General features: G+C 45.3%; 2 protein-coding genes across 5 annotated transcripts in view; one reads left to right on the top strand and one right to left on the bottom strand.

The window, feature by feature from the left end:
• DUS2 (dihydrouridine synthase 2) overlaps positions 1-20,956 on the bottom strand; it is a 41,131-nt gene extending 20,175 nt beyond the window's left edge. The window contains exons 1-5 of one of the 4 annotated variants that reach the window (XM_082676372.1): positions 20,857-20,956; positions 18,989-19,065; positions 15,623-15,690; positions 13,980-14,107; positions 2,856-2,901 (exon numbers count right to left, since the gene is read on the bottom strand). In XM_082676372.1, coding sequence (XP_082532498.1) covers positions 2,856-2,901; positions 13,980-14,105 — 172 coding nt within the window. In that variant the 5' untranslated portion in view covers positions 14,106-14,107; positions 15,623-15,690; positions 18,989-19,065; positions 20,857-20,956. The remainder of the gene's footprint in view (positions 1-2,855; positions 2,902-13,979; positions 14,108-15,622; positions 15,691-18,988; positions 19,066-20,856) is intronic. The other 3 variants (XM_082676371.1, XM_082676373.1, XM_082676374.1) reach the window with 3 other exon arrangements.
• Positions 20,957-21,004: 48 nt separating this feature from the next.
• Positions 21,005-22,822, top strand: DDX28 (DEAD-box helicase 28; the record flags this gene model as incomplete). The annotated part of the gene is made up of 1 exon (XM_082676370.1): positions 21,005-22,822. One exon carries the CDS (start codon positions 21,005-21,007, stop codon positions 22,598-22,600), a length of 1,596 nt encoding a protein of 531 aa, XP_082532496.1. The 3' UTR covers positions 22,601-22,822.
• Positions 22,823-23,198: the final 376 nt, after the last annotated feature.

Here is a 23,198-nt window from a genome sequence, read left to right as displayed (position 1 = left end):
ATCCCGATCTCCCAATTTATCCCTCCCCCACCCCTTTCCCCCCTGGTAACCATAAGTGTTTTCTACATCTGTGACTCTATTTCTGTTTGGTAAATAAGTTCATTTGTATCATTTTTTTAGATTCCACATATAAGTGATATCATATAAGTGATAACATATGATATTTGTCTTTCTCTGTCTGACTTACTTCACTTAGTATGACAATCTCTTGGCCCACCCACGTTGCTGCAAATGACATTTCACAATGTTTTTAACATTGAAAAAAAAGATGTACAAAGATAAGAGGAACCTTATCTTTTTGCTTCAGATTTTGCCCAAATTTTCCCAGAAGATGTCACTCTGAAGTTCAGCAAAGTTGCTGTCCTTAATTACTTATCTATCATGTGCTAGGTACTGTGAGTGGAGACTTACGATATTACAGTTAATCCTCATTATTTGCAGTTGTGTATTTGCAAATTTGCCTGCTTGCTAAATTTATTTGTAACCCCCAAATCAACACTTGTGGTGTTTTCATGGTCATTCACAGACTGCAAAAAATTTCTGTCACCAATGCACACATTCCCAGCTGAGGTCAAACAAGGCAACATTCTGCCTTCTTGTTTCAGCTCTCATCCTGCAAACAAGTGTCTTTATGGTGGTATATTTAATGCCACTTTTTTTTTTGCATTTTTGTGCTTTTTGTTGGTGATCTCAATGTTTAAAATGGCCCCAATCATACTGCTGAAGTGCTATCTAGTGTTCCTAAGCATAAGAAAGTTGTGGTGTGCCTTACGGAGAAAATACATGTGTTAGACAAGCTTTATTCAGGCATGAAATCATAGTGCTGTTGGTTGTGAGTTCGATGTTAATGAATTAACAGTATATGTTAAATAATGTGTCTTTAAACAGAAAGACACATAAAACAAGGTTATATATTGATCTGAAATACATAATGAAAGAGCGTGACCAGAGGCTTACAGGAACCTAACTCTGTATTTCCCCTAGGAACAATGGTTCTGTATTCGCTAATTTGGTGTTCTTAGCAACTTTATAGAACATAACTATTGCAAACAACAAGAATCTCTCATGCTTTTCATAATGAAGTTCTACAATAGGTCCTAACATTATTAGCTTTCAAAGATGACTATCACATGGAAGGGTCCAATGTGGCAGATGGGAGAATATGCCTATCTCAAAGGCTATTCTGAGAAATAAATGGGATCTTTAATGCACGTAAAGCACTTCCATAAAGGGAAGCTGTTATTATCATCCCAGCAACAAACAGATTAGAAGGTTAAAAAGGTGGGGTAACGGCACTGACATGTTGGGAGAGGTAATCGAAGTGATCACCAACAGCAGAGACTTCTCATGAATGACAGTAAGCAGTCTGTGAGAAGAACGACAAAAACTGAGTGTGTTTATACTATGCTTTTCTGTTTAACATCAAAATATTGAAACCCCTGTTAAAGCACTGGCGAAATCAATTCTGGCACAGTCATCTATAGGTATTGACATGGGAAAATGTCCTAATAGAAAAGTAAGTGGCAGGGACTTCCAGGGCAGTCCACTGGTTGGGACTCTGCCCTTCCACTGCAGGGGGCATGGGTTCAATCCCTGGTCGGGGAACTAGGATCCCGTGTACCACGCAGTGCGGCCAAAAAAAAGAAGAGAAAAGTAAGTGGCAAAACGTGTATCATGATCCCAAGTGTGTGTGTGTATAGGGAAGAGAGTATATATAAACATGTCATATTTTTATACACACACTTTATGAAATGTGTAAAAAGTACATGTTAATTCTCCTTGTGATTACTCTTCAAGTATGGGATTATGGGGGATTTTCATTTTTTAGGTTATATACATCTATAACACTGAATTTTTCATAACACAAAGAAAATATAAATCTAAAACAAAAGACAAAATTGACAAAAGTTCTAGTGAACTTATATTAAGATTTCACAAGCGTGTATACTTTTCAAAAACCTCAAACAATACTACAACTCTCATCAAAGCAGAATCAGCCTCATCAATAAAGTATAAGCAAAACCACAACTCAGCACAACCACTTCCATTTGCAAAGGTCTTACATGTCCTTTATCTTATTTGATCCTCACTCCAACCCTGTAATTTAAGTAAAGCAGGGATTATAATTTTCCTTTTACAGCTAAAGGAACTGAGGCAGAGAGGTCAAGTGACTTGCCCAAGGTCACAGTTAGCGAGAGGCAGAGCCAGGATCAGTGCTGAAGCCATCCTGACCCCAAAGGTCCCTCCTGTACTATGAAACCTGGTGATTTATATGTCAGCAAGCCTGTGGGTAGAAGGCATTCTCAGCCTGTTTCACATCTGGCTATTTGTCATGGTCTCTGGAGAGCAGTGACTACTCTCAAGAGAGCGTGTGGGGACTTCCCTGGTGGCGCAGTGGTTAAGAATACACCTGCCAATGCAGGGGACATGGGTTCACGCCCTGGTCCAGGAAGATCCCACATGCTGTGGAGCAACTAAGCCCGTGTGCCACAACTACTGAGCCCACATGCTGCAACTACTGAAGCCTGTGCGCCTAGAGCCTGTGCTCTGCAACAAGAGAAGCCACCTCAATGAGAAGCCTGCGCGCTGCAACGAAGAGTAGCCCCCACTCGCTGCAACTAGAGGAAGCCCATGCTCAGCAATGAAGACCCAAGGCAGCCAAAAATTAATTAATTAATTACTTTTTTAAAAATTGGCTTATAATCAATGTATCTTTAAAAAAAAAGAGAGCATGTGATCCACAAAATTACACAGGTAAGGAGCACCCTGGAGGTAACTGACAGGCAAGGGCAGTGGTAGCACAGTTTGGGCATGACTGGGCACACACACAGTCCTGGGACCACAGCTGCACTCACCATTGACAACTCTCTTGCACTGAAGCATCTTGAGGTCAATCAGCTCCTGCAGAGGAATCAGAGGGCACATGTCAGTCCTGGACACATAGGTCCTGGGCATAGTGGGGAAGACCTTCATCACACACCTGATGGGGGCTACTTTGCCTGTCACCCTACTACCAACATCAAATCATGGCTTTGGGGACATGTAGTGCTGTCCTCCCCAACCAAGCATGGCAAGCATGGGCCTAAGTGAGCTCCCCTCCATCAGCTGCTCTTCCCAGGGACCTTGCAGAGTCTCGGGCCTAGAAGGATTGAGCCACTCAGGGAATCAGAGATCAGACAATAGCCTAGGATGTGGACACCTGGACTTTTCTCACCTACTAGTCTCAGCTCTAGCCCATCCTCTCAAAGAACCTCCCACCTCATCCATATGCAAATGGCAAGATGAAGGGCTCCCAGGAAACGTCTAAGGACAAAAGTGGGGCCAATGAACAGAAGCACAGGGAGGAAGATTTGAGATTGACACCGGAAAGAAAACTCTAAAACCCCTATTCAACCTGGGTCACACTATGTGGAAATGAAAGGGGTGAGCTCCTCAGCTCTGGAGATATTCAAAGACTAAGGAAAGAAAGGAAAAAGGGAGTTCTTCAAAACCAGGATCATAAAAAACAAAAGGAAATTCAAGTCTCCTAAAGGGTTGACATTCTCTACCTCTTGGTGGGAGACAAGGCTGCTCTGCTTTGTTCAGTGATCATTTCAATAGATGTGGAAGACAGATCTGAAGAGCCAGGAACCTGTCACACTGCCCAGAAGCTCCTGCCCAGGGGTTCTGGGAGACCAGAAGAAGATAGAAAGAAACTCAGCCCTGGAACTCATCGCCATACTGACTCCCTATAAGCCTCAGCAAGTCACAACCCCAGCCAAGTGAGCACAATGGCCTTTGCTCCCTCATGGGAGCATTTAGGGCTAAAGTGGCCAAAGGTGTCCTATGGCATCCATGGGGCTCCCCCCAGCATATCCACCATCCAGGTTAATACATGCTTTATGGGACTTCCCTGGTGGCGCAGTGGTTAAGACTCAAGCTCCCAATGCAGGGGGCCCGGCAAGCCACAACTAAGGAGCCCGCCTGCCACAACTAAGACCTGGTGCGACCAAATAAATAAATAAATAATATATATATTTTAAAAGAATTTAAAAAAAAAAGCATGCTCTAGGTATTTCTGTGGCTATTCTCTCTATGCTGCATCCAGGTCATCAAGTATCTGACACTCACCAGGCCTGACCACACAAATCACCACCACCAAGCAGTATGGATGCACGGTTGGCATCCAAGCCCCAAGAATCAGTGTGGTGTCCCAAGGGACGGACAGACCCCAACACAGAGCCTCTGTAGGCAGTGATCCTGGTTGCAGGGGCAGGCAAGAAAGCAGGTGGACAAGTGGGCAGCACTGAGTGGCCTGTGCTTATAAAAAGAAGGTTTGCAGCCAGGCTGAGCTTCGGCTAAGAACAAGCAGGGGAAAGTGAGGCAAAACCTTGCTGGGCCCCCACCCCTGCCAGCAGTAACTTGTCCTCCTTGGGATTCCTCAAACCCCCTGCCCAGTCTACCTTCACAGCCTGACCACTTCCTCTTTGTATGCTAGTTACAGATGCACCTGTCATACCTTTACCATTAGACAACAAACGCCCTGAGGAAGGTTCTCGCTTCACATAAAGGTGGGCTTTGAGGACGCTGACCAGGTCCTCCTCAGGGCCCCAGGAGGAGGAGTCGAGGCAAAATGGCCCTTGAATGGTCTTATTTTCTTTTCTGTCTCCCCACTACACTGAAAGAGACTTTGGGACCTGGACACAGTCTCATTCATCTTTGCATCACTAGCACCTAGCACGTTGCTAGTGCTCACTGAACATCTGCTGGAGCCACTTCAATGCCTTACATGCAAGCAGATGCTCACCTGGTTGTTAAGTGGAGAAATTAAATTGTCATCAATAAAACCACACATGTGCCTGCTCACCCACACACCAACACTATTGTTTACCAATTTTATTCATTTTAGTTAGCTCTTTGGTTATAGAGTAGAACCTCACAGGTTTTTTTTCACTGCATTTCCTTAATTGGTGAAAACAAACATTGTTTTTCCACGTGGTAGAGTGTATCATCCAGGCATCTTCCTACCAAACTGCCTTTTACATCTATACAAGTTGTGCAGAAAAAAAACTATCTTTTGTCAAATTGGATGTTATTTTTCTGTCTCAATTATCACAAATATTTTTCCTTTATCAATATTACTTCCTCAATTTTTATCATACATATCATTTTATTTCTATAGAAGAGACAACTCCAATTTTGCCACAAACAATGCCTTCTAGTTCCCAAATCTATCTCCATCACAGTTAAGAATATAATTATAGGGTTCCCCTGGTGGTACAGTGGTTACGAATCCACCTGCCAATGCAGGAGACATGGGTTTGAGCCCTGGTCCGGGAAGATCCCACATGCCGCGGAGCAACTAAGCCTGTGTGCCACAACTACTAAGCCTGTGCTCTAGAGCCCACGAACCACAACTACTGAGCCATGTGCCACAACTACTGCAGCCCACGTGCCTAGAGCCCATGCTCCGCAACAAGAGAAGCCACAGCAATAACCCCACGCACCACAATGAAGAGTGGCCCCCGCTCGCCACAACTAGAGAAAAGCCCGTGTGCAGCAACGAAGACCCAATGCAGCCAAAAATAAATAAATAAATTTATTTAAGAAAAAGCATATAATTTTGATTGGTTTTTCTCTTCCTTTTAAAACTAATTTGCTTTTTAACTTACCTGAAAATTAAGGCCCTTTCTAAGTCACTTTTTATTCATATGGCTACCCAATGTTTGAACAGCATTTAATTTTAAACTGCCTTATTATATACGGGCTTATTCTTCCTTGTCTGTCACATGTTATGTTCCTATTACATCCTGCTGCCTTCATCTCCTCCATTCCACTTGGCTTGCTTTCTCTATCTGAGCTGATCTTGCTTACCATCAGTGTCTCTCCATTTTACCTTTCCATCCCCATCTCTGACCTATCTTCATAGTCTTTTAACCTCCAGTTTGGTTAAAGAATCTTTGGTATATCTCTGTTTTCAGAAACACAAATAATCTCAGATTGACAAACTGTGTGACTGCCCACTCAAAAAAAAAAAAATCACTGCCAAAATGAATAATGGGAGTTGCAAAAGGAGAGAAGGGATAGAATAAATATTTGAAGAAATAATGGCAGAAAATTTCCCAAATTTGATGAAAAATATTAATCTACACATCCAAGAAACTCAACAAACTCCAAGTAGAATAAACTTAAAAGAGATCCACACCTAGACACATCACAATCAAACAGCTGAAAATCAAAGACAAAGAGATAATCTTGAAAGCAGCAAGAGAGAAGTGACTTACCATGTACAAGGGATTCTCAATAAGACTAACAACTGATTTTTCATGAGAAACAATGACAGCCAGAAACCAAGGAGGTGATTCACTAAAAACTATAAAATATTGTTTAAAGAAATTAAAGGAGATTTAAATAAATGAAAAGATATCCGGACTTCCCTGGTGGTACAGTGGTTAAGACTCCACGCTCCCAATGCAGGGGGCCCGGGTTCGATCCCTAGTCAGGCAACTAGATCCTGCATGCCACAATTAAAGATCCCGGATGCCACAATGAAGATCCCCTGTGCCGCACTAAGACCCGGCACAGTCAACTACATAAATAAATAAATATTATTTTTAAAAAAAGATATATCATGTTCAACGACTGGAAGATTTAATATTGTTAAGATAGCAATATTCCCCAAACTGATCTGTAGATTCAACACAAACCCCATCAGAATCCTAGCTGCCATTTTTGCAGAAATTGACAAGATGATCCTAAAATTCATATGGAACCTAGAATAGACAAAACAATCTTGAAATAGAAGAATAAAGTTGGAGGATTCACACTTCCTAATCTCAAAACCCACTAGCAAACTATAATAATCAAGATGTATGGTACTGGCATAAGGATAGACACATAGACCAATGGAATAGATTTGAGAGTCCAGATACAAACCAAAACATCTATGACCAACTGATTTTTGACAAGAGTATCAAGACAATTTATTGGGGAAAGAACTGTCTTTTTAACAGGTGCTGGGACAACTGGATATCTACATGCAAGAAAATGAATTTTGATCCCTACCTCATAATGTACACAAAAATTAACTAAAAAAAAAATTAACTCAAAATGCATCCAAGACCTAAGTGTAAGAGCCAAAACTATAAAATTCATAGAAGAAAATCTAAGTATAAATCTTTGTGGCCTTAGATTAAGCAATAATTTCTTAGAGATGATACCAAAAGCACAAACAACAAAGGAAAAAATTAGGTAAATTGGACTTCATTAAAATTAAAAATTTTTGCATTGATGCAAAAAAATTTTGCATCAAAGGATACTATCAATAAATTGAATCAGGGACTTCCCTGGTGGTGCAGTGGTTGAGAATCCACCTGCCAACAAAGGGGACATGGGTTCTATCCCTGGTCCGGGGAGATCCCACATGCCACAGAACTGCTGAGCCCACGCACCACAACTGCTGAGGCCCGTGCACCTAGAGCCCATGCTCCACAACAAGAAAAGCTGCCACAGTGGGAGGCCCACACACTGCAACGAAGAACCAATGCAGCCACACACACAAAAAAAAAACAAAGTGAATCAACTATACTTAAATAAAATTTTAAAAAATAAAACTAAAGTCTTTTAAAAAAAATAAAGTGGAAAAGACGATCCACAGAATGGGAGAAAATATTTGCAAATCATATATCTGATAAAGGTCTAGTATCCAGAATATATAAAGAATTCTTACAACTCTTAGAATAAAAAGACAAATAACTCAATTTAAAAATAGGCATAGCATAAAAAGAAACGAAATTGAGTTATCTATAGTGAGGTGGATGGACCTAGAGTCTGTCATACAGAGTGAAGTCAGAGAGAGAAAAACAAATACCATGGCTAAAATATATATATGGAATCTAAAAAAAAAATGGTCTGATGACCCTAGGGGCAGGACAGGAATAAAGACGCAGGCGTAGAGAATGGACTTGAGGACACAGGGAGGGGGAAGGGTAAGCTGGGAAGAAGTGAGAGAGTGGCATTGACATATATATACACTACCAAATGTAAAATAGCTAGCTAGTGGGAAGCAGCTGCATAGCACAGGGAGATCAGCTCAGTGCTTTGTGACCACCTAGAGGGGTGGGATAGGGAGGGTGGGAGGGAGACACAAGAGGGAGGAGATATGGGGATATATGTATACATATAGCTGATTCACTTTGTTATACAGCAGAAACTAACACACCATTGTAAAGCAATTATACTCCAATAAAGATGTTAAAAAAAAAAAGATATACTGATGGCCAAGAAGCATATAAAAAATGCTCAACAACACTAATCTTCAGAGAAATGCAAATCAAAACCACAATGAGCTATCACTTCATACCCATTAGCATGGGTACTATCAAAAAAAAGAGAAAATAGCAAGTGTTGGCAAAGATTTTAGAAATTGTGGACTGCTGGTGGGATTGTAAAATGGCGCAAAAGACGGGGAAAACAGTATGGAAGTTCCTCAAAAAATGAAAGTATCCTACTTCTGGGTATATATATATATATATCCCAAAGAATTGAAAGCTGGATCTCAAAGGAGTATCTGCACACCTACATTCACAACACTATTCAAAATAGCCAAGAGATAGAAGCAACCCAAATGTCCATCGACAGATGAATGGATAAGCAAAAGGTAGTATACATATTACATAATATGATATTATTCAGCCTAAAAATGGAAAGAAATCCTGTTACATAGTACAACATGGATGAACCTTGAGGATATTATGCTAAGTGAAATAAGCCAGTCACAAAAAGACAAATATTGCATATTTCCACTTACATAAAAGGTAGCTAAAGTATTCAAATTCATAGAAACAGAAAGTAGAACGGTGGTTACCAGGGGCTGTGGGGAGGGGAGTTGTTGTTTAATGGGCATAGAGTTTCAGTTTTGCAAGATGAAAAAGTTCTAGAGATCTGTTTCACAACTACTGAACTGTACACTTAAAAACGGTTAATATGGTAAAATTTGTTATGTGTTTTTTGCCACACAAAAAAATTTAAGTACCCATTTTGGTAATCATAGTCTCTTAAGAATATTGCCTTCTCCCTTCATCCTGCCTATTAAAAGGTAGGTGTCCTCTCACGTCTGGGCCACTGGAGTCCTGTTGTTTTTGGTTTTTTGTTTTTATTTAATTTTTATTTGAGTGTAGTTGATTTACAATGTTGTGTTAGTTTCTGCTGTACAGCAAAGTGAATCAGTTATACATATACATATACCCACTATTTTTTAGATTCTTTTCACATATAGGTCATTACAGAGTATTGAGTAGAGTTCCCTGTGCTATACAGTAGGTTCTTATTTGTTATCTATTTTATAAATAGTAGTGTGTATATGTCAATCCCAATCTCTCAATTTATCCCCCTCTCTTTCCCCCAGGTAACCATAAATTTGTTTTGTACATCTGTGACTCTATTTCTGTTTTGTAAATAAGTCCATTTGTACCATTTTTTTAGATTCCACATATAAGTGATATCATATGATATTTGTCTTTCTCTGTCTGATTTACTTCACTCAGTATGACAATCCATGGTCTGTCCATCCATTGTTCTTATAAAAAGGAATAGGGGGCTTCCCTGGTGGCGCAGTGGTTAAGAATCCCTGCCAGTGCAGGGGACACGGGTTCGAGCCCTGGTCCAGGAAGATCCCACATGCCACGAATCAACTAAGCCCGTGAGCCACAACTACTAAGCCTGCGCTCCAGAACCCACGAGCCACAAATACTGAAGCCCGCGTGCCTAGAGCCCGTGCTCCGCAACAAGAGAAGCCACCGCAATGGGAAGCCCATGCACCACAATGAAGAGTAGCCCCCACTCTCCACAACTAGAGAAAGCCCGCACACAGCAATGAAGACCCAACGCAGCCAAAAATAAAACAAATAAAATAAATAAATTTTTTAAAAAAAGGAATAGTTAAGTGACATCTGATGAACCCCTAGAAAACTCCATCAATAGGGCAGACCTTGGTGGGGAATCAGACTACTGCTCCCTTAACCTTTGCTGAGCTGGTTCATCCTTTCTTCACCTCCAACTGCTGAGGGTTCTGCAGGCGTTTTAAGGAGGTGCCTGTATGCCTGGTATGCCCTAGGTCCTACACGAGGTCCTGAGAGGTGGATGGTGTGGTTTGACGATCTAACCCACAGATGGGTCACCTCAGGGGAACATAGTAAGTTCATCTACACAGCTGGCCTGCAGAGCAACTCTGGGTCCACCAGGGGGCACCAGGCGCCATGCTGTGCCTTTCCCAGTACTCAGGGCCCAGTTCCCAGAGACCCACTCACCACAGGCAGGGGCCAGTTGGCCTGCCCACCGGCCTCTGCTCCACAGCAGCTAGGTCTGGGTAAAGGGCCTAGGTCTCTTCTGGCAGAGGTCCCTTAATTTGTTCATAAGCTATATTGACTCTCCCAGAGCAAGTGCTCATCAAACATACAAAGGGTTTTAATCAGTATTTACTCTGCTCCAAACTCAAGAAGAGCCCTGGAAGAATGGATTAGTCACAATCATGAGGAAAACCAAGCTTTGACCAATTAGGAGAGTCACATTCTGAAGTCACCGCATAAATCCTGGGACCATGACTTCCCAAGTGCTTGAAAACAACCCTAAGAATTCTCAACAAAGCAGCTGATGAAGCATCCGGAATCTGCGGGTCAGCTCTGTTTCTCACTACCCAGCTTCCGTGACCTCATCACAGACTGATTCCCCCAGGGCTATAAACATATAGTGGCTGTCTAGAGCAGACACCGTGCTGTCATACACTCACTCACTTCCATCCTGGTGTTTCACTCCACAGTATCTCCAGGTGAATACAACTCCACCCTCTGGGGTCCCAGAAAAATGCTGCTCGCATAGCAAAAGTGAAGGCCAAGGAGGCTGAATATGTCAATGGAGGCACTACTGCCTTTTCCTCAATTTTAGCAACCCTCAGAATCTTGCCCCAGAATAAGTTTGAGCCCAGGTGAGCTGATGCTTTAAAGGCCTGAAGGCTTTACCACCACTTGGTCTAAGAGAAGAAACCAGCAGGATGGCCACCGCAGAGACATAAATGAATCTGAAAATAAAGGGTTAGCACTCAATGGACCCACTCTTACTTTTCGTGACAGCACAAGATTAGGGAGAGTAGGGACATGAAGGGTCATCAGACTAAGCAAATAATTGATGGAGACAGTATGCGAAGCACAGGTACAGAGAAGAGGGACACTATACATCCCGGGCCTTGAAGCAACCATGCGGGGGCTACAGCTGGACAGAGATGGAGTTGGGGCAGCAGGGAGGAAGCAGGGGGCTTCATCCTTGAGTCTGAGTCATCCCACAGAACCCTATTGGTAAACATGGACTAAGTGGATGAAGAACTATCATGCACCCTCTGTCCTGGGGTAGAGGAGAATCACAAGTAATGAAAGGTAACAGCTGTTCTCTCGGATTTCATCTTTTTGGTTCCCAAGACCTCAGAATCTGAGTCCCTGATTCATCATAGTTCCTCCTCCCAATCCCCTTCCAAATCCAAGAGGTTTTTTCTGGAGGCCAAGGAGAGTGCTGGCCAGGAAAGGCTATACCTATCCCATGGCTGACCACCCTGGGGCCAGAGTGTAGGCTCAAGGGTTGAGTGACCAGATGAATATGCTCAGCACACTACCACATTCCTCTGGGACTGGCCCCTGGGAACAGGCTCCTCCCTGCCATAGGCATGTTCTGGCAGCCTGGAAGATTTATGGATGTACACTAACAGCCCATTTCACATGTTTGGGACCTCCTCACCTCTACTTCGACAAACCACTTAAAAGTCAGGTCTTGGGTCTCTGTGACCCTAAACTCTGGAAAATCCCTTTCTGACTCCCACCTTTGGACAACACACACTCCCTCCTTCCCATTTCACCTTGTCAGCACCCTAGATGCCTCTGCCCCTGCCCTGCTGTAGATACTGGCATGCCAATCCCTGCCATGGGCATCCCCCTGCCAGGCTTCTTAAGCTCTCCTTCCTATAAAGCTGCAAACCAGTATCACTGTGCACACCTGCCTGCCAGGCACATCTCCCAGTGCCCATTCCCCATGGGAATAGGACCAAAACACCTTCACTTCCTTTCCTCAGGTCCCTAGCCCACACTTGCCACCCTCATTTCCAACAGAAGACTGACTTCCTACATCTTGTAAAACAAGTCTCTCAGGCAACACCCCTCAGTTTCCCTCCCTTTCATCATCTTCACCCTCTCCTCCTTGCCCTATCTCAGTGGAAGGCAGGTCCTACCACCTCGTCAAGAATCCTGTCCCCTCCAAGACCTGGCCCTACAAATCCCCCTAATGCCCCAAATCTTCAGGCCTCCCCTCATTGTTAAGCCCTTCTTCCTACGCTACAAACAAGCAAGTTACCAACAAACAACTCCATTCACCCATCTTCCTTCACCTCCAGCTATACACTTCCTCCCATCACCTCTTGAATTTCTGGGGGGTAGTCAGCAGACTTATTTTTACTTCCTCATTTTGCTGCTTACTCCTCAATCCATTAACCCCTCAAGTGTTCACATCTATGTGCCACAGCTGTCCCCTAATCAAGTAATTTTCTTTTTCAAAATTTATTTATTATTTTTTTATTTATTTATTTTGGATGCACTGGGTCTTAGCTGCGGCACACGGGATCTTCATTGCAGCATGCAGGCTTCTTAGTTGAGGCATGCAGACTCTTAGTTGTGGCATGCCTGCGGGATCTAGTTCCCTGACCAGGGATCAAACCCAGGCCCCCTGCATTGGGAGTGCGGAGTCTTACCCACTGGACCACCAGGGAAGTCCCTACACCAGTGTCTTTCTTTTCAATTAAACTTTTTTTTCTTTAATATTTATTTATTTATTTTGGTTGCACCAGGTCTCATTTGCGGCATGTGGGATCTTCGTTTCGGTGTGTTTAGTTGCAGCATGCGGTATGTTTAGCTGCGGCATGCGGGCTCTTAGTTGTGGCATGCAGGCTTCTTAGTTTAGCATGCGAACTCTTAGTTGCGGCATGCATGTGGGATCTAGTTCACCGACCAGGGATTGAACCCGGGCCCCCTGCATTGGGAGCGCAAAGTCTTAACCACTGGACTACCAGGGAAGACCCTACACCAGTGGCTTTCTTTTCAATTAAACTTTTTATTTTGAGATAATTGGAGGTTCACATGCAATTGTAAGAATGTGAGATTCTATGTACCCATTGCCCAATTTCTCCTCATGGTAACATCTTGCAAAACCGTAGTACAATATCGCAACCAGGATGTTGACACAGAATAGTTCTACCACCACAAGGATTCCCTGTGTTTCCCTTTTATAGCCACAGTCCTCACCCCACCGCTGGTGGCTCTTAAAGATGGAAATATCAGAAGCACTGGGGTAGTTTCTCTAACCTCTCACACCAACTAGAGGGACATATCAGGATTGGGGATTGCGGGGGAAGCTGCCCAGATAATTCTGATGCATGCCCAACTGAGAACCACTGCTCCCAGTCCCTACCCAATATCAGCTACTCCTGTAACTCTATTTTTCCTAGAAGATGCTTTCTAAACCTGGGTCTCAAGTCTTAATATTCTCCACAGCAGCCGGCCAGTAGCTGGTCCACTAGCTACTACCACCAGAAAATCCTATGGTTCCCAAAAGCAACCCCATCCAGCTTCCCTGGCCTGAATCTGGTCCTTTTCCTCCTCTTCCTGATCTTGAGTTCACTCATTCATGTACTGAATGTGTATTAACTCCTATGGGGGCCACAGCAGTGACCTGACACGATGCTCATCTAGCCACCTGGCCCAGGTGTCCCACAATGCCTCCGTGCTGCCCAGGCTCCTGGTCCTCAGCAGGGCTCACAGGACTCCTGCGTGTTTGTGTTCTGCTGCCTTCAGTGAGCACCTGTGAAGGGAGAGCCCATTCTGCCTCCTCTGACTCCTGACCGCTCCCACCCACAGATGGGGAGGCTGCACCTGTGGAAGAGCTCTCCGGGAAGATCAGGAGCCCCTTACCTCACAGTACACAATGTCCGCTCCATAGTCCAGGGCCAGCAGCCGCATTGGGAGAGTCCCTACCCGAACCATAGGGGCTAAGATGAGTTTGTTGTGGTAGCACAGAGAGAGGCTGTTCACAATCATTCCTAAAGAAAGAGAGTCAGAAATTCAAATGGAGAAAATCTCTTCTGTTATCCAGAGAAGGCTTTCCTTCTTCTTTCCAACACATAGTATTTGGTTTTCCTTTTCTTTTATTGTAAAAATAATGCATGCTCATTTATGCATCCAACAAATATTTATTAAGTGTCTACTCTGTACCAGTCACTGTCCTAGTCTTTGGGGATACATTAGAGAAGAAAACAGACAAAGATTCCTACTCTGGTAGAGCTTTCATTCCAGTGGGGAAAAAGGCAAAAACAATAAGCATAATAAATAAATTACATAGTATGATGGAAAATTGATAGTGCTATAGAGTAAAAAAAAGCAGGGAGAAAGGAGATTGAAAACTGCAGATGGGTTAAAATTTTTTTCCAGTTTCATTGAGATAAAATTAACATACGATATTGTATTAGTTTAAGCTGTACAACATAAAGATTTCACATATGTATATATCACCAAATGATTACCACAATAAGTTTAGACAATATCTATCACCTCACATAATTTTTTTCTCATCATGAGAACCTTTAAGATCTACTCTCTTTGCAACTTTCAGGATACAATACAGTATTACCGGGACTTCCGCGGTGGCACAGTGGTTAAGAATCTGCCTGCCAGTGCAGGGAACACGGGTTCGATCCCTAGTCTGGGAAGATCCCACATGCCGCGGAGCAACTAAGCCCGTGCACCACAACTACTGAGCCTGCGCTCTAGAGCCCGCGAGCCACAACTACTGAAACCCGCGCACCTAGAGCTGGTGCTTCGCAACAAGAGAAGCCACCACAATGAGAAGCCTGTGCACCGCAGCGAAGAGGAGCCCCCGCTCACCGCAACTAGAGAAAGCCCACGTGCAGCAACGAAGACCCAACACAGCCAAAAATAAACAAATAAATAAATAAATAAAATTTAAAAAGAAACAATACAGTATTGTTAACCATAGTTGCCATGCTGTACATTACATCCCAGAATGTATTTGTCTTGTAACTGGAAGTTTGTATCCTCTGACCACCTTCACCCATTTCCCCCCCACCTCATCCCCAAAGGTTAAAATTTTAAATAGAGAAGCCCAGATAAGCTTCAATGAGAAGATGACATCTGAGCAGAGATTTGAGTTAGCCAAGTTGGTATCTAGTGGAAGAGTGCACAGGAGAAGAAAGGGCCAGTGCAAAGACCCTGGGGCAGGAGCTTGTCTGGTGTGTTAGAGAACAGGAAGGAGGCCACTGTGGTTGCAGCACAGAAAGGAGAAGAGAGTAATGGAAGTCAGATACACAATGGATGGAGAGCAGTAAGCAGATAGGACACAGTGGTCAGACCCCGAATGGCCTTGTAGGACGCTCTGCGGGCTTTGTTAGCTCTTCACGATAGGAGCCAGTGAAGGGTTTTAAGGAGAGGAGTGGCATGACTGATCACATTCCCCATTATCACGGTGACTGCTGTATGAAAAACAGACTGTGGGGGCCACGGTAGACACAGGCGGATCAGTTAGAAGGCTCTTCACTCACCGATGTCAGAGATGATGGTGGCTCAGGACAGAGAGATAGCAGGGGAGGTGGTGAGAAGTGGTCACATTCTAAAAATATTTTAAAGGTAGAGCAACAGGAGTAAATCGAAGAAAATCAAAATCCCATGTCCCAGAGATAACTGTTAATTTATTTATTCTAAGCAAACATGGTCCCCTCTAAAAACCACAAAGCTTGCTAACTAACTTTTTACTCCTCAGCCTACTCCGGCCTGGCCTCCCCCTCTGCCACTCTCCCAAAACTGCTCTGATTAAAGTCACCAATTACCTCGAAGTTGCTCAATCTACGAGACACTGACCTGTCCTCAATCTTGTTTTGCTAGCAGCACATGGCATGGTTGAGCCTCCCCTCTTCCTTGATCTCTCTCCTCCCTGGGTTCGTCGACCACACACCCTCCCAGTTTTTCTCTCTACCCCTGCTTTTCAGTCTCTTTTGCTGGTTTCACCTCCTCCCCTCACAGGTTGAGGTTGCTCCTTAGTCGTGGGCCCTCTTCCCTTCTAATTTCACACATCCTCCCTCACAAATTTATTCACTCCCATGGTTTAAAATAGTGGCCATGATCATCTCCAAAGGCATCCCAACCTCACACCAACTGCTCAAAACACATCCCCACTGGGATGTCTTAAGGGCATCTTCTACTCAACATGTAGAAAACAAAGCCTTGATCTTCCCTCCTAAGCCTTGTCCTCTGTCTCCAATTATTTATTCAACAGACACTTACTGAGCCCCTAAGATATGTCAAGCACTGGTAGGCACTAAAGATAAAATGATGAAAGGGATACTTACAAATATGTTATAGAAAGGGAACTTACAAATATGTGTGAAATTAAAACTGTGTATGGTGCTATGAAGGAGCAGTTACATAAGGCTGTGGGAGTCTATGTCAGCAGGAAAGAGACTCATGGGGGTTGAGGAGGGCCTCCCTTAAGAAATAATCTCTGGGGACTTCCCTGGTGGTGCAGTGGTTCAGAATCTGCCTGCCAGCACTATTTACAATAGCCAGGACATGGAAGCAACCTAAGTGTCCATCGACAGACGAATAGATAAAGAAGATGTGGCACATATATACAATGGAATATTACTCAGCCATAAAAAGAAACGAAACTGAGTTATTTGTAGCGAGGTGGATAGACCTAGAGCCTGTCATACAGAGTGAAGTAAGTCAGAAAGAGAAAAACAAATACCGTATGCTAACACATATATATGGAATCTAAAAAAAAAAAATGGTTCTAATGAACCTAGGGGCAGGACAGGAATAAAGACGCAGACACAGAGAATGGACTTGAGGACACGGGAAGGGGGAAGGGTAAGCTGGGATGAAGTAAGAGAGTAGCATTGACATATATATACTACCAAATGTAAAATAGCTAGCAAGTGGGAAGCAGCTGCATAGCACAGGGAGATCAGCTCAGTGCCTTGTGACCACCTAGAGGGGTAGGATCAGGAGGGTGGGAGGGAGACGCAAGAGGGAGGGGATATAGGGATATACGCATGCATATAACTGATTCACTTTGTTATACAGCAGAAACTAACACACCATTGTAAAGCAATTATACTCCAATAAAGATGTTTTAAAAAAACAAACAATCCGCCTGCCAATGCAGGAGACACGGGTTTGCTCCCTGGTCCGGGAAGATCCCACATGCCGCAGAGCAACTAAGCCCGCAAGCCACCACTACTGAGCCCGCGTGCCACAACTACTGAAGCCCGCACGCATAGAGCCCATGCTCCGCAACAAGAGAAGCCACTGCAGTGAGGAGCCCGTGCACCGCAGCGAAGAGTAGCCCCTGCTCGCCGCAACTACAGAAAGCCCACGCGCGGCAACGAAGACCCAACGCAACCAAAAATTAATTAATTAATCAATTAATTAAAACTTATATTAAAAAAAGAAAGAAAAGAAAGAAAAAATCTCTGCTGGGAATTCCCCAGTGGTCCAGTGGTTAGGACCCTGTGCCTCCAGTTCAGGGGGCCTGGGTTCAATCCCTGGTTGGGGAACTAAGATCCTGCAAGCTGGCGTCACAGCCCAAATAAAAATGAAATAAAATAAAATATAATAAAAGAAAACAAGAAAGAATCTCTGATTCAAGGTCTAAAGGGTGAGAAGGTGTTTATCAGGTCAATATGTGGAGAGAAAATTTTTCCCGTTTCAGTAAGTAGCACCTCCATTTACCCAATTACACATCCTTAACCCACATTCCCCACATCCAATTCATCACTATCTCCTATTCACCTCCAAGCCATCACTAACCTTCCAAATATGACTCTAACCTGCCTGCTTTACTCCATCTGCAAGGCCACCACTGTGCACAAAGCCAGCCTCCTAATGAGTCTCCCCAAATCTACTCCTGCCCCCTCCTATCCATTCTCTTACAATAGCCAGTATGGTGTCTGAAAAAGGCATCTCTGCTAACACCACTTCTCTGTTTATACCCTGCAATGCCTTCCCACCAAGTTTAGGATAAATCCCAAACAGATGATGGACTGGAGGTTGAAAGACAAGAAGGAGGTAGGGTGTTAGGTTAGAAAGAGGGATAAAGGGTCTAGGCAAACAGCGAAAAGGGCTGAAAAGAAAATGATCAGCACTTGTACAACAGTCCTGATGCAGGCAGGAAAATGCAGGAATATTGAAGGAATACCAATAGCCACTTTTTATTTCTGCAATGCCTTTGCAATTCCCAAAGTGCTTCATTTATAACTGTGATTCTCAAACCTAGCTGTACATTAGAATCATCTGGAGAGATTTAAAAAACTACCAATGGCCAGGCCTCACCCCAAGCCAATTAAATCAGAATATACAGTTCACTAGGGCAGGAATTTTGTCTGTTTTGTTCACTGTCCATATGAAAAGTACCTGGCACATACATGGTGCTCAGAAAATATTTACTAAATGAATAAATGAATGAAGGAATGTACCACTATCACCTGAGATCCAAGGAAGAATTCTTCTCAAACCTTAGGGAGTAAGCAGGCAACGTCAGTTACCATGGCAGCCCTGGGAAAAACATTACTGAGTGACACTAACACTCCCAGGAGCCTACATTTGTTTCCACAATAAGTAAACCTTTCTCATTTCTAAAGTACTATACTGTGAAATATGCATCTCAGTAACAACTAGAGGTTACTCAATGTCTGCTGTGAGCAGGAGGAAAAGAGAAGGGCCTTACACAGTAACTAAAGCAATGACAAGAAGAAACTAGGGGCCATGGGTAGAGACAGACAGGTTCAGACAGGCTCCAATCGCTATGACATTCTGAGGTGATCACATTGTAAGGGCTCAAGCATGAGAAAGCAGCCACTAATCAGCTACCCTGTCTCAAATATTTGGAGAAAGTCAATGCAAATACATACCTATGTATTATTCTTTTCTGATAATTCTTTCAGTATAGCCCTTCTGGCTTTGTGCAAAGCGATTCTTTGTTTTGTACCTGAAAAATGAGTGGCACATGTAAACAGGTGAAACATGTCAGAGCAGACATCCAAGGAGCTCTTCAGCTAACGAAATGAGGAGCTCCGAGTTCTGGGAAAGAATCATAAAAGTAGTGTAGAATCACAATATCTTAGAGCATCCTTTATATCAACTCCCCTCTATCATATCACCAATCAGTGGTCATCAGCCTATACATGAACTTTGCAGAGACAGAAAACCCAGCACTCTCTAGACAGATCTAGGCATTTCTAGTTGCTACAGCAGTCTATATCAAATTCAGAATCTGACTCCCTGTCAAGCATCAGTCCCAGTCTGCCTTCTGGAATGGTACACCCCATGGCACACCTCATCTCTTTTCCATCTGGCACATTTCCCAAACACATGAGGACAATTTTGTTCTTCCTAAAGTCCTCTTCTCCCACGTCACCCTCCTAAATCACTCCTTCCTGTGTTTATAACTTTCAGGAGCCCCCAAGGTTTTCTCATCCCAAGGACATGACAACCACGGCATCAGTGTGCCTGCTACAGATTCTGGGAAAGGGGCAGGGCCACACAAGAATCTGGCAAATGTGACTGACCACCTGAAGTGAGAGTACATGTGACAACCTCAGCCTCTCTTCAGTCCTCAGCCTCTATCCAAGGTTTCTCCAAAGCACACTATTGACATTTGGGACCAGATAATTCTTTGGGGTGGTGGGGAGGGCTGTCCTATGCCTTGTACGATATGTAGTAGCATCCTGGCCTCTACCCACCAGAGGCCTGCAGCACCCCACCCGACCCCACGGATGTGACAAAGAAAAATGTCTCCAGCCATTGTCAAATGTCCTGGGGGAAGGGTGAGGGCAAAATCACCCTCACGCAAGAGCCACTGCTCTATCCAATGACTCTGTTCACCCATGAGTACTCAAAACTCTCTCCTCTGCTGGTTTAACAGGTAACTCTCCAGAAAGTCTATCGTGTATCAAAATGCTATTTGAAATTTAATAGCATTTATCTCTATAACGGTATCTAATGAAAGTAAAACTCTTTCTCCAGATGTTAAGAACCTCCCAGGTGGTTAATCCACATTTACCTTATCTCCTACCCCAGGCACTGGAAATTACAGAAATGATCTGACACCCATTTTCGGGATCCGTTCAAGAAGTACCAGTAGTGTAAGGCTTTTGGGCAACCTGAACAACTGAATTCAAGTAAAATATTCTGCCTGACCGTGGTTTTGTGAGACAAGCCACAAATCCTCCTCGCTGCTATTTACGGAACTGAGGTATCTGACTGGAAAGCCGGTGGAGGTGAACTAGCCAAGAAAGCAGTGGGTTCAGGATGAGAAGCTGGAAAGGGTGACAAGGGAGGGGAGAATGACCCTCAGCTGAAAAGAGAGGGGAAAAGTACCAAGCGATGAGTTCTCTGGACTGAAGAGAAGATACGCTGAAGGCCATGAGCTTGCCCTCGGGGCCCTCAGCTCTCTGGGGAGCTCTAAGGGAAGGGTGAGCCTGGATCTACGACTCCGGACTCCCGGTCTCGGCCCCCAGGCCTGACCATTCACTCAGACTCTCAATAAATACTTGTAAAGTTACAGGGGGAGACCCGAACTGGCCAAGCCATGACAGGGGCTGTGAGGGCGACAAATGAGCGTTGCAGAGATCGGACATCGGATCGCCACAAGCCCTCCGCCCTCCTGGTTCGTAATGCCAGGGCCCCATCGCCGGACCCCGGTCCTGCCTCCATCGCGCACCCTTCCCCAAGGTTGGCCGGGACCTGGAGTCACCATCCCCTGTTCGGACCTACAGACCTCGCCGCTGCTGAGCTCTACAGATCCCGCTCCTTCCACACAGTTCGCCAATTCCGCGGGCCCTACTGAGCCGCGCCAGCCACCGTCCGCGAGGCCTTGGCGCGCCCGTGACGTCACTGTCGTGCGCCTCTCCCGCACTGAGGGGAGTATGGCTCTAGCGCGGAAGCCGCGGCTGTTGTCGCTCGTGGCTCGGTTGCTTCTGGCGCCTCGCCGGGACCTGACGGTCCGCGGTCCCAACGAGCCCCTGCCCGTGGTGCGCATTCCGCGGGCTCTACAGCGGCGGCAGGAAGAGCGGCAAAGCGGGCAGCGGAGCCCCCCGCGGCCGGTGCTGGTGCGACCTGGGTCGCTGCTGATCTCAGCGCGGCGACCGGAGTTGAACCAGCCGGCTCGCCTCACGCTGGGCCCTTGGGAGCCCGCGCCACTCGCTTCGCGCGGCTGGAGGAATCGGCGCGCCCACGGGGACCATTTCTCCATCGAGCGCGCGCAACATGAGGCTCCAGCGCTGCGGAACCTCTCGCCCAAGGGCAGCTTCACCGATCTGGGTCTGGAGCACCGCGTTCTGAGCGCACTACAAGAGGCTGCTCCCGAAGTTGTTCGGCCCACAACCGTGCAGTCGAGTACCATTCCCCCACTCCTCCGCGGTCGCCACATCCTCTGCGCCGCAGAAACCGGCAGTGGCAAAACTCTAGGATACTTACTACCTCTCCTTCAACGGCTCTTGGGCCAGCCAAGCCTGGACCCTTGTCGCATCCCTGCGCCTCGAGGCCTGGTTCTTGTGCCTTCTCGAGAATTAGCCGAACAGGTGCGGGCCGTGGCCCAGCCCTTGGGCAGCTCCTTGGGCCTCCAGGTGCGGGAGTTAGGGGGAGGCCATGGCATGAGTAGGATCAGGCTGCAACTGTCCAAACATCCTCCAGCAGATATACTAGTGGCCACTCCGGGGGCTCTGTGGAAGGCCCTGAAAACTCAACTGATCAGCCTGGAGCAGCTCTCCTTCTTGGTGTTGGATGAAGCAGACACGCTGTTGGATGAAAGCTTCCTGGAACTGGTGGATTACATCTTGGAGGGGAGCCATATAGCAGAAGACCCAGCTGACTTAAAAGACCCCTTCAATCCCAAAGCTCAGTTAGTGCTGGTGGGGGCCACATTTCCCGAAGGTGTAGGCCAGCTGCTGAGTAAAGTTACCAGCTTAGACTCTCTAACCACTGTTACCAGTGACAAGCTCCACTGCATCATGCCTCACGTCAGACAGACATTCATGAGACTGAAGGGAACAGAGAAGGTGACTGGGTTGGTGCCGATCCTCAAGCAGCGTGACAGAGCATATAGGACTGGCCCCGCAGGAAGTGTTCTGGTGTTCTGTAATTGCTCCAGCACTGTGAACTGGCTGGGGTATATTCTGGATGACCACAAAATCCAACACTTAAGACTGCAGGGACAGATGCCAGCCTCAATGAGAGCAGGCATCTTCCAGTCCTTCCAGAAGGGCTCCCGAGACATACTTCTCTGCACAGACATCGCCTCTCGGGGCCTGGACAGCACCCAGGTGGAGCTAGTCATCAATTATGATTTCCCTCTCACCCTACAAGACTACATCCACAGAGCAGGGAGGGTGGGCCGGGTGGGGAGCGAAGTGCCAGGCACTGTCGTCAGCTTTGTGACCCATCCCTGGGACGTGAGCCTGGTTCAGAAGATTGAGCTGGCAGCTCGCCGGAGGAGAAGGCTTCCAGGACTAGGTCCTCAGTGAGACAGCCTTTGCACCAGCAAACCTTATTGCAGCAGGCTTATATATGATGCCATAACAGGGACCTTTCCCTCTGTGCTGGATGGCTGAGCACACTTGTCAGTAGGGTGCTCTGGGCTGCCTAGTCACCTTCTGAAGGCCCGGGCTGCTTTCCGCCTTCAAAAGGTAAGCTGCTGGCCAACACTGGAGGGTGAACTACTGAGCATGGCTCTCTGTAGTCTTTCACATGAAGAATAAAGTCGATCTTGGCTCTGTATTGTGTCATGATTTCTTACAGTAAGCAGTGTTTCTATGGGTGTCCCTTAATAACAGTTTCCACTGGAGCAGAATTCACTAGACTCTGAGAAGATTCACACTCCAAACTACCACACTTAGGACGAAGGCTCTTTCAATTGATGTTTTAGTTTAAATTTTATTTCCTGCCCCCAAACATCCATTAAGCCCCCAGGAGAAGGGAAAGGGGATGCGACTAGCAATAGAGAGAAACTTTCTTCACAACAATGGCCATGGCAAGCTTAGGCACTTTTGGTGAAATCTCTCTGGGAAGTACTGGCAGAGGAATAAAAGGCAAACTGACACAGAAGTATTGCTTGGTGTGCAT

The sequence above is a fragment of the Grampus griseus genome (assembly GCF_964374135.1).
Source record: "Grampus griseus genome assembly, chromosome: 19".
Classification (NCBI taxonomy): domain Eukaryota; kingdom Metazoa; phylum Chordata; class Mammalia; order Artiodactyla; family Delphinidae; genus Grampus; species Grampus griseus.
The sequence above is the reverse complement of the archived record's forward strand: the minus strand, read 5'-3'. Positions and strand labels throughout refer to the sequence as shown.